The sequence below is a fragment of the Cygnus atratus genome, chromosome 4, assembly GCF_013377495.2.
Source record: "Cygnus atratus isolate AKBS03 ecotype Queensland, Australia chromosome 4, CAtr_DNAZoo_HiC_assembly, whole genome shotgun sequence".
NCBI lineage: Eukaryota > Metazoa > Chordata > Aves > Anseriformes > Anatidae > Cygnus > Cygnus atratus.
Window position 1 is genome coordinate 8979884 of NC_066365.1, and position 17112 is coordinate 8996995.

The 17112-nt window shown below is 40.0% G+C and overlaps 1 protein-coding gene across 2 annotated transcripts in view; it reads right to left on the reverse strand.

Annotated features, from left to right (window-relative positions):
- Positions 1-251: 251 nt before the first annotated feature.
- BMPR1B (bone morphogenetic protein receptor type 1B) overlaps positions 252-17112 on the reverse strand; it is a 275469-nt gene continuing 258608 nt past the window's right edge. For both annotated transcript variants that reach the window (XM_050710350.1, XM_050710349.1), the window contains 7 exons: positions 13502-13598; positions 12579-12717; positions 7828-8020; positions 7106-7403; positions 4601-4776; positions 2756-2886; positions 252-819 (listed from right to left, as the gene is read on the reverse strand). In XM_050710350.1, the coding sequence (XP_050566307.1) occupies positions 694-819; positions 2756-2886; positions 4601-4776; positions 7106-7403; positions 7828-8020; positions 12579-12717; positions 13502-13598 (1160 nt within the window). In that variant the 3' untranslated portion in view covers positions 252-693. The remainder of the gene's footprint in view (positions 820-2755; positions 2887-4600; positions 4777-7105; positions 7404-7827; positions 8021-12578; positions 12718-13501; positions 13599-17112) is intronic.

Genomic DNA, 17112 nt, shown 5'->3' on the forward strand with positions numbered 1-17112 from the left:
AATGAAGTGTGATATCCTCAGTGACAACCCACTCACAAGACTTCATCAACCCGTGTCTACAATGGTGGAGACATATTTGGGCTCTATCTATACTGGGAGAACAACTCACATACGAAGGGCTGTGGGAAGGCGGCTTTTAGGATGGTTTGCATTGCAGCTTCCCTAAACTGCACAGACCCTCTCTCTTTTTTAAATGCTGGAGTGCAAGAGTCTCTTCATAAATGAAAAAGTCACTTTGCTTTCATCTTCAGCACAGTTTCTTTCTTTTTTCTTTTTTTTTTTTTTAAATGTAACAATATACATCTCATTTACTTCTAACCAAAGGTTTTATTTTCATAAAATTTAAAGCAGTATCTTTTTAAACAATCAAAATAATAATAATAACAATAATAATAATAAAATAATAAGTGGCTTTCATGGAAAGCAACATGCATAATCTTAAACCAGTTACTAAAACTGTATTTCCCCGTGTAAACAAGGACAGACAAGCCTCTTCCAACCTTGTATGTCAAAATTCAGCTGATTTTTACCAAGGAGTCTCCTCAAAAGCTGTCAAACAAACTTACAGTTGATCTTAAATACTACTGCACTCGAGGTACTTATCAGTGAGGACTGCTGGTACCTCTCCATGACTTCTGCCTGCAAGAGAAAGTCCGTTTCCGTGGGTCTTCACGAGAGCTGTCTTTTGCTCCATCAGAGCTTAATGTCCTGCGACTCTGACATTTTGGCAAGTGTCTTCTTGACTCGCAGGGCCGTGAGCCGGGACGCAGGGTTGTGGGCCCAGCACTCCATCATGAGTTTCCCCATCTGCCGCAGGCACTGTGGAGGGAAACAGAAGGGAAATCAACGGAAGATGAGACTGCAGCAGGTGGCAATGGTGGAAAACTAAAGAGAAGAGGTCTTTTCTAATGGCAGCCAAAAAGACTTGCATGCTGGCTTTCAAAACAACCACGCATCCCTGCTCTGCGCCTACCACCTCCTTCCAAACACACAGCACCACACTCGTGAGACTACCCTGTCACCCTGCAGAGTTACTTTGCCTGAAAACTTCCTTGCTACGATAGGAAAAGAAAAGTTATCCATCCTGTCCACCTTGTTCTCCACTTCCACAAGGGTCCTGGCCCAGAAGCAGTGCAGACCCTGAAAGGCATTAAGGATAATACTTACTAGCAGTGCCAGACCAGCCTTACTTACTGTTCCTACAATAATATACAAATTTATAATATATTAAAATAATATATAACCAACCTAATTTTATAATAATATAATAATTATTATTATTCCAGAATAAACAGATTTTGGTCATACACTAGCCTTTGTGCACTAACACGTTTGCCTCTCATTGACAGAAATCCTGAAGTGGGATTACTGGTTACACTAACCAATTAACCAGGAAGAGTAATTTCAACGTACCTCCTCAACCCTCAGTACATGTGTGAGGAGATCAAACACATACTTTGTGCCCCTGCACAAAAGTCTTCCTAGGAATCGATACCAACCACACTTCCTCTGGTGTTTCCACCCTGTCTGAAGGCTCTGATGGGTGTGATGAGTGAGAGGACGGGTTCTTGGGCAGATCTTCCCACAGTGGTCATTGCACAAGCCTCTGGTCATGCAGGGAGGTTGTTTTATTTTTCCCTCACATACCCAAATCGCCCACAATTTGTGTAACCTCAGTCTTTCATCTACCTGCAGAATATTCATCTAAACACTGCTATTCCCAAATGACAGCTGTCTTCTGTGACTGTAGAAGACTTTAGAGCATTAAACTGTAGCAATTAACATGATTAATGACCCCTCTATAGCCTTGCTACTGCAGTTGGCAGGCTTGCCTGTGGTATAGCAACTGTTCATCTCCAATTCCTCCAGCACAACGTTGCTTCATTACAAACTCTCAGTGGTGAGAGATCAGGTTCTCTCCCACCCCTCACACATCCAAATTTGACTTTGGAAAGCATTCTTTGGCATTCCTACATCTCTTCTGAAAGGCTGCATCTGTAGGCCTCTATGCTACAGTGTGAAGAGGTACATGAGTGTTGTTTCTCTAAGATGAAAGGGCTGCTCTTCTGTGCAGCCTGGGTGCAGTGCTTTCATTGCATATCAATACCTTAATAATGAACTGCAATATCAAGTGCTAATGTTAATGTAAAATCATGGCAAAATCGCGTTTCCAAGTCTGCACACCTGTGATCGTGATCACAGAAAAGCTGTATGCTCACTTCATTTCAACTAGACAGAAGAAATTTCCTTCTTTAAAAAAAAAAGGAAACAAGGTTGGAATCACATCCAATACATCAGCACACACAGAAGTTGCTGCCAGTATACCATGTACACCTGCAGTGCACTCCACTATAAAATAATTTCTCTTGCAAAATTTTAGGCTAGCTACCGATTTAATGTTATTAACGTTGAGAGTGGAAAGCTAATTGAGTGCTAGATGAAAACAGAGTGACTAGAAAGGTCTAAGTACAGCCTGCTATCATTATGTGAACTGTTAGACAGCAAACAAAAAAACCTGCTCACAAATACCACAGGCAACGGCCCTTGGGGCTCTCAACACCTGCAGTTTCAATGGGGATGTCTGAGAACATTGGTCTCCTTCCCAAGCCCTGTTGCATCAGTGCTGAAGTTCCTCCTCACTCAAAATGACACACAATTAGGTCAACCTCGCTCATTCTGACTAAAGCTGTCACAAATTCAGGCCCAGAACAAGTTGAGTATTAAAGCCCAGGCTGTGTTTTAAAGGGGATGGTACCTCATCACTGCTCCATCTGTTGGGAAATGAAGGGCGCAGTCTCTTGATGCACACTATCTCCCGCATGTCCTCATAGGAGGGGTCGCTGGGCACAAGGTCGTGGTATGGAAGCTGGTATTCTTCAACTATTCCTGAAAGAAACAAGCGGATGCAAATCACTTGCAGAAGACATTTTCCACTATCCTCTTCCCTTTTCTTTTTTTTTTTAATCATGTTGACCATAAAGTGTTGCCCTCTGCCTGTGCACCCAGTTTTGTCTACTTTGCTTTAATTCTCATTCAGTTTTGGCCTTTACTATTTGAGTTTCATGAACATATTGCAGTGAGCAGCCATAGAGCATACTAGCTCATGGCTTTGCTGGAGAGGAAGCTTATTTTCTGATCCTTTGCCATGCTCGTCCACTGTAGGGCAGCAGGGCGTGCATACCCCGCAGTCAGAGACACTCTGCATATCCATTATTCACCTACTGCTCCCTCTGATTCCAGCCATCCCTTCTCCTGAAATGAATTTTCTTGGAGTTATATCAAAGATAGCATAGGGCATAATATGCTGAGAAAATATCCTTACTGTTTAACGATTAGATGCATTTCCAAAAAGGACTTTGCTGCCCTGGAAGTTTACACTACAGCCAAGCTCCAATGTAATCATTAGTTACTTGCCAGTTGAGACTCTTTCTGTCACTGCTGTCCAGTCTAGCAATCTCCAATAAGTTACCATAAAAAAAGAACAATTTTTTAGCAATGGGCCCATATCAGAGTAATTAGGAAGATAGTAAACCCTGAGTTAGGTTTCCCTCATTTCAGTGGGCCTGGTATATATTAACTATCTGCCTTTTCAGAAAATGGCAAGGCGTTCTTTCTGCACAGTAATGATGACGATGGCATTACAGAATTTACACAGCATCACTGCAATATACTTTACCAATGTGTAAACACAGGGATCACTTTGCTCACCAGTGAAATTCAGCTCCTCTAGGGTAAGCCCAGAGCAAGCATTCAGCACAGTACTGCAGGCTTTAAAAATCAATAAAGCCTGGCGAAGGTAGCACAAACCCGAGAGACATGCTCTTCTCTTTGCTTGCCACCAATCTGGTATGTAACTGCTGCCAGGTCATTTCTCTGCATTTAACTTTCCTCAGTGGCAAAATAGAGGTAATAACAACCATCATTTTTGTGCTGCACTGAGCGATATGTGCAGAAAGCGCACACAGCCTATGCAGATAAGAACGGATCTTTGCCCCAGCCCTGCAGCTGGCTGCATCGCTTTATCATTGCTCTCCCCACACTTGAATGCCTGGTACCAGAAAGAAATGAGACACATGACTAGTACCTGCTTCTTTCTACTTGTTTTTGTAAATAATTATTTATTTAAACAGTGTCACTGCATACCCCCAACTTGTTTGTCTTCTTATATTTAACTCTAACAAAAAGAAGAAATTATTTTCTTCTTTCTGCTAAAATAGCTGAATGCTCCCAGTCCAGCAAAAATGTGCTGCCTTCAGAAAAAAAAAAAAAAAAAAAAGGAGAGAGAAAAAAAAACCACCAAAATAAGTTCCAAATTCCTTCTGCAGTGCAGGCATCTGCTGCCTTCAAACAAGCCATGAAAATACAGTATACATCTCTGCTGTTGAAATAGCACTGACTGATGCTTTAAAGTAAGTTTCAATGAGAAAAGAGAAATTACGAGTTACCTGCATGGATTATCCACGTATGTTTATTACAGCAAAAATAATGACCCAGAGAAAAGGATGTAATGAAAGATTTGGGCTTATGAACAAATTGTGGGTTTCAGTGACACAGTGAAAAGTGGCCTCCCAGCTATTAAAAAGGTATTTTTGCTGTTTACCTCCTGACACACATCTCCTGGCTACCTCCCAAAGGATGAGTCCAAAACTGTACATATCAGCCATGATGTACGACTGAAAGTGATTTCTATTCAAGCTTTCATCCAGCACCTCAGGAGGCATATAGCGTTTTGTTCCTACACGGGTGTTTGGAGGTATGTCTACCTCGTTTGTATCACTAAAATAAAAAGAAGAAAAAAAAAGGCATCAAACATGCAATAAAGTGGCTTGAAATGAAAGCAATTTAGATGGGAGAAGTAGTAAATTCAAACCACATTCACTCTCAAACAAGGTCAAAAGTAGTGTATAATCTTAATGGAACAATTCTTACAAAGAAAGCCTCCTAGTGTGAACTCGACCCTTCCTAAAAGGCTGACTTGCCTGAGGCTGTATTAAGCATCCAAATGCAGAACCACGATGGAGATAAAACTCAACAGGGATGCTGTAACATTTGTGAGATTTCATTAGCATTAGACCGAACTCTAACGCTGGTGATAACAATCAAATCTTCATTAAATGCTATTTTCTTAACATACTCCACCACGTAATGCTTCAGTCTTAGCAATTAATGGAGGACACTAAATAGCCCAGGCAGTATCGTTTAGCTAACGCAAATCAGATTTGCAAGGAAGATGAGGCTAACTATGTTTCATGTGTGCATTATGTTCGATCTTTCCCAGCCTTTACGCATCGAGAAGTACAAACACACAGATGGGATTGCGTAAAAAAAAATAACCAAAGGTGTCATATCTCACACACTGACCAGAGGAGTAAACGTATATCTGACATACATTGGTATGTTAGATAGTATGGAAGTAAACATACACTTAATGTGTTGTTGGATATTTTTTATTATTACCTCAGATTCAGCTGTACCAATTGTAATGTTTTTAAAAGTTTAATATATGGCATACATTGTGGTTTGTTTAGAAAGGTTTATTTCCCTTTCCCTAACTTCAAAACTGAAATCTTTTAAATGTGACGAATATCACAAAATCTCAAGAGAATAATCACATGACTGCCATAATTTTCTTCACCTACAAGTATGGAAATGATAAAAAAGCCAAGTGTGAGGTACATCCAGTCAGCTACATTAAATCATACACGTGCTGTTGGCATTTCTGTATACGTCAAAAAACTTTACATAAATCTAGTGACCTGCACTGCCTTGCAATATTTTTGAATAAAATGATAAATGCAAAGAACTTTACTAAATTTGTTATTTTCAGTATAGCACATCCCTTTCACCTACTTTTTTTCTGTTTCTGATCATTGCCTGTAAAATGCTCTTTAAGGAAGAATTCTGTATGAAAACATGCTATGCAAAGTAAATTCCATTCAGATAACGAGAAATATATATTTCACCTTCTTTTACAGAGACACAGTAATAATGACACTGGTCATTCCTACTTTTCAGTTCATACCTAAACAGGGTGCTACTCTGCATTTCTTAGACAAGGTATGCCTGCAAAGGGTGAATTTCTTCCCTGAAACTTTTACAGCAAATAGTGTATTTCCAACTTGTTGTTTTCTAGGCCCCTGCTCCCCAAAGTAAAATTGTTCCTTTCTCATCTCCTAAAGAAAGGTCAGCTTCATAAATGAAAGGTCTCAAGAAACCTAGTAGATAAGTCACTAGTGAGAAGAGCATGTAACACTCTACTTACACTCTGAATAATTTCAGTTCAAGATTTGTACAGCTTTTTTTATACACATATACTTAAGGGAACCCACACTTTCAAGGCTGACCTCTGAAATGGAAACCTTCAGCCTATGGCCACATTTCTGTGCTCAGAAAAATCAGAGAATTTGTAACGCACATCTCCACCAGGACCAGTGCTGAGAGCTCAAGCTCCTGAACAGAGCAACCAGCTGTCAGATCACAATGACTTCTTTATGAATCCCAGGAGTGAGTAAGTCCTACTTGTATGGTCCTTCTAAGTTATTTAGACACATAACCATTTTTTTAAAATCAAATTTAAAAGCCATTTCAAAAATCAAATCTGTACCTCAGCAATTTGATTTGTCGGAAATGAAACAAAACACAGCCCAAATGGGGAGCTTTTCAATAAATTCCAATTAGTAACATGTGCAAATGATTAGTATTATTCTCTATAAGTTGTGAGTGAATTATTTAGAGACCAGACAAGCTGAAAGCTTCAGTGACAAGTTTATTGATGTCAATTCAACCTGCTTGTGCTACATCCTTTTAGCACGGGGTATTACTAATATTCAGGTTGATATTGAGCATTCAGTGATGAAAACTAACCATATGCACAGACGCAACCAATGTGCTCAATAATTAGAAAGTGACTATTTCTACATCTGCATTCTGTGTTTATGCAACATCTACATAGGTAGCCTCATCTTATGTATGGGTGAGCACAGTGTGAAGGCAATGTATGCATGCTTTGGGTGCTTGCTCAAACGTGCACACTCACACACAGAACAACACAACCAGCGTGAGGCTGATTAACCAACTTCCCCTCACCCTGCTTAGCTCTACTCACCTAATAAATTTAACAGCCAATCCCAAATCTGCTATACAGCAGGTTCCGTTCTTTTTCACCAAGATATTCTTACTTTTTAGGTCACGGTGGGCAATAGCTGGTTTGCCTTGCGTACTAAAGATCTCCGTATGTAGGTGGCACAAGCCACTAACGGAGGAATAAGCCAGTTTTAGCATGGCTTTTGTGTCCAAGGTGGTAGATTTTAGATAATCATAAAGGGAGCCATTCTCATGATAATCAGTGATGAGGTACAGTTGGGTCCAAGAGCCTGTGCCTTTAATGTCTGCAGCAATGAATCCTGAAAAAAAAAAAAAAAATTGCAGATTAACATTTCTCAAGGTGATTTTTGACTACCCAGGAGCCAGAACTCTCAGCCACTTCAACACTTTTATTTTAACAATGCATTTAACTTTTTATGTTACTTACATGTAACTATGCCTCACCTTTAGCCTTTAACGTATTTTCAGAAAGCCTATATACTCAGATACTGGTAGCAGAGCCAGATGTGTGATTTTTGGAGCAATATCTCCCATCCCCATTATTTTTTTACCTGCATAGGAATCTTTCAAACATTTTCCTTTCCAAAAGTGCAGGGAGACTAACTGCAGAGCACAGCAGGTAACAAAGCACATAAGAAAGCGTGTAAGACAACAACAAATACAAAGTTATTAAACTTAAGAAAGCTGGCACTATCTAATAATGATCTTTAATATTTCACTCACCAAGAATATTTTCATGCCTCATCAGGACAGTTTGGTAGATTTCTGTTTCTCTGAACCAGCTGGCCTCCTCCGTGGTAAAAAACACTTTGACAGCTACCTTTTCGCCACGCCACTTTCCCATCCAGACTTCCCCATAGCGACCTTTCCCAATCTGTTTCACCATCTGAATCTGTTTTGCTATGGTTCTTTGAACCTGTAAAATGCCAAGACACACAGAGAGAATTCACTCTGCAGATTTTTTTTGCATTTATCTCCGTCCTTCTTTGTATCCTCTCTGCACAGCAAGCCTAATGGGACTGGGAGTACTCAGCCACTGAAAAATGGATTTCAGCAAAAGCTTTGCCATACAGATGCTCCTCATTTTTCTCCAAGGTACAGCACTATTGTGGTCATTTCTGTCCCTGTGAAGAATTCCATCCTAATTCCAAAGGCTTACGTACTCAACACCTTTAAGACTCAAGGCTGGGACTCAAGAAGAGCCCAGAGCAGTTCCAAAACTCCCATCTTCCAGAGCAGCACCAAAACTACTGTGAGCATCTTCCTATCACCTTCCTTGAAAACCCCATGCCTAATAATTTCAAAATATTCTTTTGGTGTTAGGAACCACAGCCATTGCTTACACAGTTAGGATCCACATGCCTACATTCATTTTAATAAATATAATAATTTCATAGGAATAGAAAGTAAGAATTGATATTCCCAAAGATATCGAAGTGCAGCTTTAAATATGCACTTTCTAGTGTTTGTATCATTTTTTTCATGTGGCTGTACTATGAACTGACACTAAAATCAAAGCATTTGTGCAGCTCTAGCAAAATTCAGCAGGATTGCAGAGGTACCTTTCATAAGAATGCAGACTACGTGTAGCAGGTGGGCTGAATCTACACTTAGCGAACATTTAAGACTACAAAACACCTTGGACAAACGGAGATTAAAATAGGATTGCAGCATTTCTGAAGAGCACATATTTCTAAAAGTCATAGAAGAAAATCTAAGGTAGATGCTGCAACACAACCCACTGGTGTTCATGGTTGACTCAGCCTCACCCTAGTATAATAAGACATTAAGATGTTTCCCTCCACAACTAAGATTTTTTGGATTGGTAGGATTTTACAGAATGTTGAAAGAAAATAATGTTATAGACTCCGGTGCAATCTCTCTTTTTTTTTTTCTTTTTCTTTTTTTTTTCTTTTCCCTAGGGTTTTTCATCTGGCCCATGTTATTGATAAAATCAGCCATACACAACTCTTGTGTGGCTTATTGCAGCAAGTCTGCACTGTCTGAATCCCTATGAAATCATATTCATCTAATGTAACCCCAAATATTTTTGCAATCCTGGATGACAAGAACGATCAAATCCTGATTTAAAAATAATTTATTTCCTTCATTATCCCTGGGAGGACCAGTGAGACTATCAGTTTGGTAGTGCAGAGCACGACTGCCACAATCACCCTGCAGTATGAATGCACGTCCAAAGCCAAATTCAGAAGCTATTAGGTAAGGTCTATTACCATTTGTTTTGTAAATAAATTACTGGTATTCATATTAGACATTTTAAAGAAGAAAAATATGCAATGGCATTTATGCAAAGCTATTTCAAAAGTTCCATCTTTCTTCTGTTTCAATTTAAACAGAATCCCATTTTTTCAGCCCTGCTATGTATTATTAGTCTTCCAAGATGGTGGCTGCAGTGCCATTATTTTTGATTAACATAATTGAAAGCCAAGAACAGAGATCAGCCTGAATTTTTTAAGTTGATTTATTCTCTTTTATATTCCCATATAGTGATCGAACAATAGTTATATTACACTGGAATTTTGCTTTAGCATTGTGTAATGTTATTTTAGCATTGTTGCTTTCTATTCTGCCCATGTTAAAAATGCATCCTGAACAATAATGCAGTTATATCAAATAACTTAATTTGTGCAAATATATGTAATGGCATTATAAAGTACATGAAATTACAATACTTAATGATGAAAAGTTTCTCATTAAATTACATTAAGAAAATGAAAAACACATTTCTGTTATGGGTTTTCAGGCGGCAGAATACTATGTGAAGGCCTTAACCTGGTTTTCTCTTGCTAGAACTGGTCAAACGATTTACTGTGACCTATTTATATTATTTTAAGGAATTTAGCCCTTTCTTGAATCTGATTATGATTTTTAGAACAAATCGGTTAACCAAAATTGTTGGATGAACTGATTCTACAAGTATGCTGAATGATGTGTTCATGCAAATTATTTAGTGTTGTATTTTTGGTTTTTAATTTATTTCTAAATTTTATTTTGTTGCTGGAGTTTCATGACAGGTCAGGTAAAATTACATGTCCCTATGTTTTCTCTCCTTGACTGGAATCAACCCAAGTACCAACTATTTTACTTTCTGCATTCCATTTTTCTGATCTTCAGCTAAATGTCTCCAACTAATGCAGATGAAAATTTAGACAAGTGAATCTTTTGTAACTTCAATATTTTGAACAGAGAAGTTTATTCCTAAGACTGGGGTGCAGTCTACTGAAAAGAAAAATTCATTGGAAGAGGAATTATAAAAAAATACATGAAAAAGTAGGGACCGAACTCTGTAAATCTGCAAACTCTTCATACACACCACTGAAAAAATTCTCTCTCCTTTACTTTCCCAGCATCTAATTTCCTTCCTTGATTTTATATGTGGATTCACTTTAGCATTAGTTTTGCATAAACATCTTGTTGTATTGGGCAGTAGGGTTCTGCGTGCTCACACAGACTTGATTGTGCACCCCAGCCTGTTGGCTCAAAGCTTTTTATTTAAAATTTCACGTTTTTTCACCCTGTTTAAAATTTGATTGGCAGCATTTGACCTGCAGCAAACTTTTCTGTCAGAGGTACAAACAGCCAAGGAAAAAGAATGTTTCCTGAATGTCAAAGTATTGATAAAATCTTGGTTAATGCTTGGTTTTGGTGTAATATCTGCACTCATTGGAATAAATGCTCTGCACAGAAGGAAGACATTACTGTTTATCATAACCTAACATTTTGTAATAAATTTGCAGCTTGCTTTTCTGAAATAATAAATTTGGATGTTTCATTCTTTGAATAAGAAATAAAGCAGTTGAAAACAAATTCTTTCACAATAAAGTCTAGAGCATTATTGCCAGGCACTTTCTATCCACTTATTTCAAGGCATGGACCCAGAGGTATTAAACCGTGCATTTCCAGTGAGCCTGTAGTGGTTGTAGCTGTCTGGGAAATGCAGCAAACATTTATTACCATGTGCAAGATTCATTATAGCTCTCGTTTTTCTTCTCTTCCACAGAAAATCACTATTTAAAGGGAAAGTCTGGAGAAAATGTATACACTTTCATAGGCAGGGAGAGAGCTAGGGACACTAGTAAGACCACAGGTCCCATCTTCAACCATCTCAGGAGCACCAAGCACAGACCAAGACCTTGATGTGGAAGGCATGCAAAAAGCAAAATAAAAATATAAAGAGCCCCTCACAGTTAAATAAATTGGATGGTCTCATTACAAATGGTTCCTCATCATAAGCATGATCCATCCCTTTCCATGGCTGCTAAAGGGATGTAGGTATGGGGTATGACAGAGCTTTCTTAAAGCCTAAATGTAAATAATGGAGTTTCTCTCAAAGGAGAAAAAAGACCATGCCTTTTCCATGCTCAGAACCATTCACAATGTCCACTTGTCAGCTTGGCTTTTTTCTTCAACAGCTATGTTAATTGTCCCAAAATTGGATTTCAAAAGAAATTAGCACTTGTCTAAAATGAGGCTATAAGTTCTTACTCCTGCTAGATAGAGCAAACTGAACTTTTAGCCAGTCAGTCAGCCTGTTTCTTCATTTCAAGGAATTACAAAGCTTCCCATTTATTTTCTCTTTAGGGTGTAAAAAATAAGATCTGAGGGCAAAAATAACCACAGATAGATAGTACTTGGAAACTGGACACCATCAGCAGAATAGGTTCACTACAAACTAACAGGTTTGTTAAAAAGGGGCGGGGGGGGGGGGGGGATACATATAATTCATGAAAAAATGAAAATGAAATCTAATTTTTTTTTAAGTGCTAAAAAGCAACAACGGCCCTCAAGAAGACAAAGTGTTGAACAGAACTGTTTTGCTACAGAATGTAAAACCACTGCCTTTTCAGCATGTGAGCTCAGGGGGTTCAGTCATCTTGGAGTCAGTTCAGAAATAATGATAAAGTACACTCCATCCCCATGCCTTTAACCTTTGAGATTACCTCAGTACAAGGAAAAATAATTCGCTCTTAACTTCTGAATGCAAAGTGAAGTCTGCACATAAAAAGGTTCCATGTTTGATGAATTGCAGTTCCTTTCACATAAAGCCTACATGTCAGTGTTGGAAATGCTATTGTGTGTTGCACATAAAAAGCGAGAAAATAAGACTGCAGGCCAGACGCTGTCCTTTGCACTGGGATAAATCCTGATAAATTTTGTGGGCTTTATTGGTCTCTATTTTCCCTATGGTATCTAAATTAAGAATTGAGCTGAATTTAGGGGAAGAAAAATAAAACAAAAACTTTTTGGCTTAGTCTACACAAAAAAAAAAATCTTCATTCTAAAGATTAAATCATCGTCAATTCTGGGAGAAAATAAATGAAATAATAATAAAAAAGAAACAATAACCAATGACACATTGCCTCCTTTCAGACACAAGTATCATTTCTTGTGCAACATTTTGTCTTCTACTTTTTGCCTTTCAGACTGACATTCAAATAATATTGCTTCCTTACCAGGAGAGGGAGCCCGGAGCCACTGCCTGAGCTCTGAGACTGCTCAATCAAATCCTTCAGGGACTCTCCAGGGGGAATGTAAGTCTCATCCTGCTCCAGCCCAATGCTGTAGCGAGGTCTCGCCTCTTGCCGTTTGTACCTGCCATTTTGTATGACACTGAAATTAGCTTTGAATACAACGAACACGGGGACAATGAGTAATGAGCATTATTCTCCACATTTGCTTCATTTGTAGGCACTTGGCTTCCTCAGCTTCCCTAAAGAATATGCTGGACTCGCTGAGTGATATTTCCAGTTTTATTTCTAGCAAACTGTTTTCATCATCAAAATTCTAAGTATAAAACTCGAAGACTGTGCAATCTACTATGAGTTTCCAAGCAACCAGGTGCTTTTCTTTCGGAAACTTAAACAAGTTTAATACATAGACCAAGTAAATACCCAATTTTATTATATTGCCTGCAGTGGGGCTTTTAGAAACAAAAGCAGATATGGTCATGGGATCCATGAGTATTTAAAAATTTCAAGGAATTATTTAAATGTAATGTGTGTAGATTATGGTAACATTCTAGACATAGTTACATTCCTGTACCCCCCTCTTTTTATGACCAGTTCCTTAACACAAACATATTGAGAAGCGTTAGTTTTATTTGTCCTGTACAAACTTTGTCCTGTGGCTTTCTCACCTTCAGTAAAGGGTGTGCTTCAACCTGAAAGGCTTTTAAGGATGTTGAGTGAAGGATTATGTATGAAATATATCACACAGGTATGCCTGTGACAAATGTGAACACTTTTTTTCCTCATCAAAAAATTACAGCTTTCATTTTTTTCCTAAGGTCCATCTAAAAGTTTCCAAATTCTTGAGTCTATAAAAAGATAAAAGTTGGGAAGAATGCTAACTAGCTGGTAAAGTATTGATTATTTACCTGAAGTAGCAGAATATGATGATAAGCACCAGAAGTATACTGCAGACAGTCACCGAGATCAGCAGAGCCTTGTGGTGAATGTTTCCTTCAGCAAAGTCTGTGGTTGAAAGCAGAACAGCAGAGGGAAAGGAGTGGGAAAATTTGGATGCAAAGTCAGTATCAAAAGACACACACACCGAGCACAAAATTGTTGAAGTTGTGGATACCCAATCCCTAGAAGTGTTCAAGGCCAGGTTGGATGGGGCTTTGGGCAACATGGTCTGGAGGGAGGCCCATGGCAGGGGGGTTGGTGCTAGATGATCGTTAAGGTCTTTTCCAACCCAAACCATTTTGTGATTCTGTAATTCTATGATGCTACTACAGCACTGTGCAAGACGCCCTCGGATTTCATTGGGGTTTTGTGTGCACTTCCCCTCACTGAACAGGGCAGAAGCGGCACCCTCAGGAGCCTATGTGATGGTGCAGGCCTCACTCCAGCAAAGCATGCATTTGCAGTGCCCTGTTTGGCTCCGAATGAAAAATCAGTTAAGGAAAGCAAACCAGGACGTCTCGCTCTGTATCTTAAACCATGTGATTGGCAAGGACATGCAAAAATTACTGCCTCTATCTTAAATCACTCGTATTAACTAGTGTCCTATCAAACAGTTAATATAACAAATGAATAATCGCCTTTATCCTAGCAAGGAAACAGAGCAGACCATCCACCCCCTGAGAATGCAAGCTACTAGAGGCCTTGAAGATGAGTTTCCATCACTGCAGAATAATCCATCTCTCTGATCCCATTTTAAACACTTAAGTGGTAATTTTTCCTCCATTCATTCCACAGCAGCTCTGTATGCCAGCAAGTCTTATACTGGGGGCAAAACTACCCCTGCAGCAGTTACTCTGTAAAACACTTTGAAGCTGAACCATGTAAAATAATTTGAGGAAACGTCATTGCACAAGATCTACTAAGATGTTTCAGTCAATCTTTGCATGGAAGACTATTACTGTGTTTTAAAGTGTATCATTAATCCCTAAATTTGTATTCTATACTCAGGCAAGTGCATCTGACCTTCATCCATGCACCCCTGCTGAAGAACAAAGATATCTAGCGCTACTTTACTTTGAAGCCTCTGAAGTCTCAAAATTACATTTTAGCATGTACACACACACACCACTCTCCCAAAGTTGCTATCTGGAATATTGCAAATGAGGTATAAGTTTCCTGAAGCAGTTCCAGCTACACCATGGCTTCTTGCATCTTCCATGCTAATGCCAAACACAATGTAAAATGCAAGAAACCTATCCTCATCTACTTATCCTAGAATGGCACTATTGCATTTCTGATTTACAAGGGTAATGAGACAAGGAGATTCCTAAGGGACTCTTAGTTTACTGTCAGGCTCTTTTATTTTCAAGATCCAGTTTCTCCCTCTGTTTTTGCCCCCAAACTATTTCTTCCCTTCGCCTCCCTGCTACAAACAGAGATTGCCTCCCAGCTCACCTTTTGATCACACTGGTCCTGTTTTAACCTGCTCCCAGAGCATTAACAATGTAAACACTCAAGCCACGGCCAATGCCTTTGAAAGGGGACACTGACACAATGTCTATCAGGAAAACACTGGAGCCCACCATTCCCCCTGCAGTGGCAGATTTCTACCTAGCCTGGCACTCAGAGCGTGCTGCAAGCCGAAACTGAGAGCCCACTGGGGAAATCCAGCCCTGTCCTCTGAAGGCGAGGGCTGTTGAGGAGGACTAAAGGCTCTATTTTGCGCTCTAAGCACACTCAGTCTGCCAGGTATTTCCCTCTAAAATGTGTGGTTTGTAACAGTTCAAGATGTTGCAGCCCATCAGCTGAGAAGAGGATAAACAGGGGTTTACAGAGCTGTGTGGAGTGGTAGCACTGTACTACCAGAACTTGAGATGTGCCAATGCAGTTCATGATGCCTGTGTGTGGCTGAGTATGTACATTTGGGAGAGGGATGATAAAATGCCAGATCTTAATCACATTATGATAATTTAAAATGTTCCAAACACTGTGCCCAATGTTTCTAATGGGCTTCTCCCATTCTGACAGCTTAACAAATGTGGTTTGATCTTCCCCAAGGCCAGAAGGCATTTTGGAAGTGCTGTTTAGCTCTTAAACAAACTTGAGACCAACACTGCAGAATTTTTCAGTATGCAGTTGTATGAAGCAAGTGCCAGGAAAGCAGGCAAGACATGAAGGAAGGTGTCAGTGTGGCTGTAGGTGATGGCTCCCCGTGCACATCACTGCTGAACTGGGGCAGGTTGGTGCTGCTGGAGACCATCTCCTCTCTCCTCCTCCAGATCACGCTGCTCCCCAGGGAGCAGCAGGACAAATACCCCTTTTCCTGAACTGTTTTAGGCACCTGGGATCACCTCCAGGCAGAGGGACAGAGCAGCTCAGCCATGAGTCCACTTCATCACTGGGATGGGTACCAGGGAGTGGGTGACGGACATGCTCTGCTCTTTAAGAAGTCTGATGCCGTGCTTTTTATTTGTATGTTCCTTGGCAACTGCAACATTGCAAGAAGTGTGGTTATGAGAATAAGCAGCAGTTTCCAAGGAGGCAGCAGTGAGCTATGACCGGGAGCGTGGTGAGGGGAGCACAAAACAAAAAATCAGTAGGTTCAGGAAGCTTCCTCATGTACCTACCACTCGTACATAACAGCAAAGCCCAGCACGCAGCACATACCAGTTTTAGGTTGTAAGAAAACAGGGATGTGTGCAGGTGTCAGTAGTGATTGGCACAAAAGGGGAGAGGAGGTGGTGACAAAAGGAGGATCTTCAGTAATACAGCCTGCCAATCAGTCATTTTGCCATGATTTCTCCCCTTTACACCTCTCATTCACCCCACTTCGCCATCCGTGGGGCACTGCTGATGCATGCACTAAAATGCCACACAGCAGGTTGAAGGGAGAAGTCAGCATATCAAAGGTTCCCCTCCCTCCCCAGTCCCCCCCAGCTCCCAATGTTAAGATTATCCGAGTAAAAACTGCAGTGAAATCTGAGGCGTGGAGACTGTATGCACACATCAAACCCCGTTGTTCCTCCAATCGTTCCCTTGCCCATTCATCACTGGCTCTACAGGCAGGGAGCCAGACACGGTGGCACCACCACTTCTACTTATATAGGCTCTAAATCAGTAAAGATATATTTCTCCTTTCCACTGGTCTCAGCCTGCACTTTTGCTGGGATTTCCAGGAATATCTTTTATTGTTTAAAGCAGAGGTGTTATATCAAACCCAGCTATGATTCTCATTTCCTTAACAACACACACACACAGCTGGGACGAGGATTTCATGTTATCTCTGGGGTATTTTATTCTGCTAGTTCTGTACTGAGATGGGCTCAAACATAAAGTCAGCTGTTGCTACCTTCTTCTGTCTTGCATAAGAAAACCTTACGTTGACCAGTGTTAACTCTTCCAGTTCCCTCTCATGCACATAGTCCTCCTTTCTTTTCATGGGGAGAGGATAAAACTGCCTTTCAGCACATGCCAGGTCTGGAAAAACACTTTCAGGACATAAGCTGCTTGCCTTTGTAGATGTTACCTTGGTGTGCGGGTTAATTTGCAGTTCAACAACCTCTGACCTGCAGCTGGACGA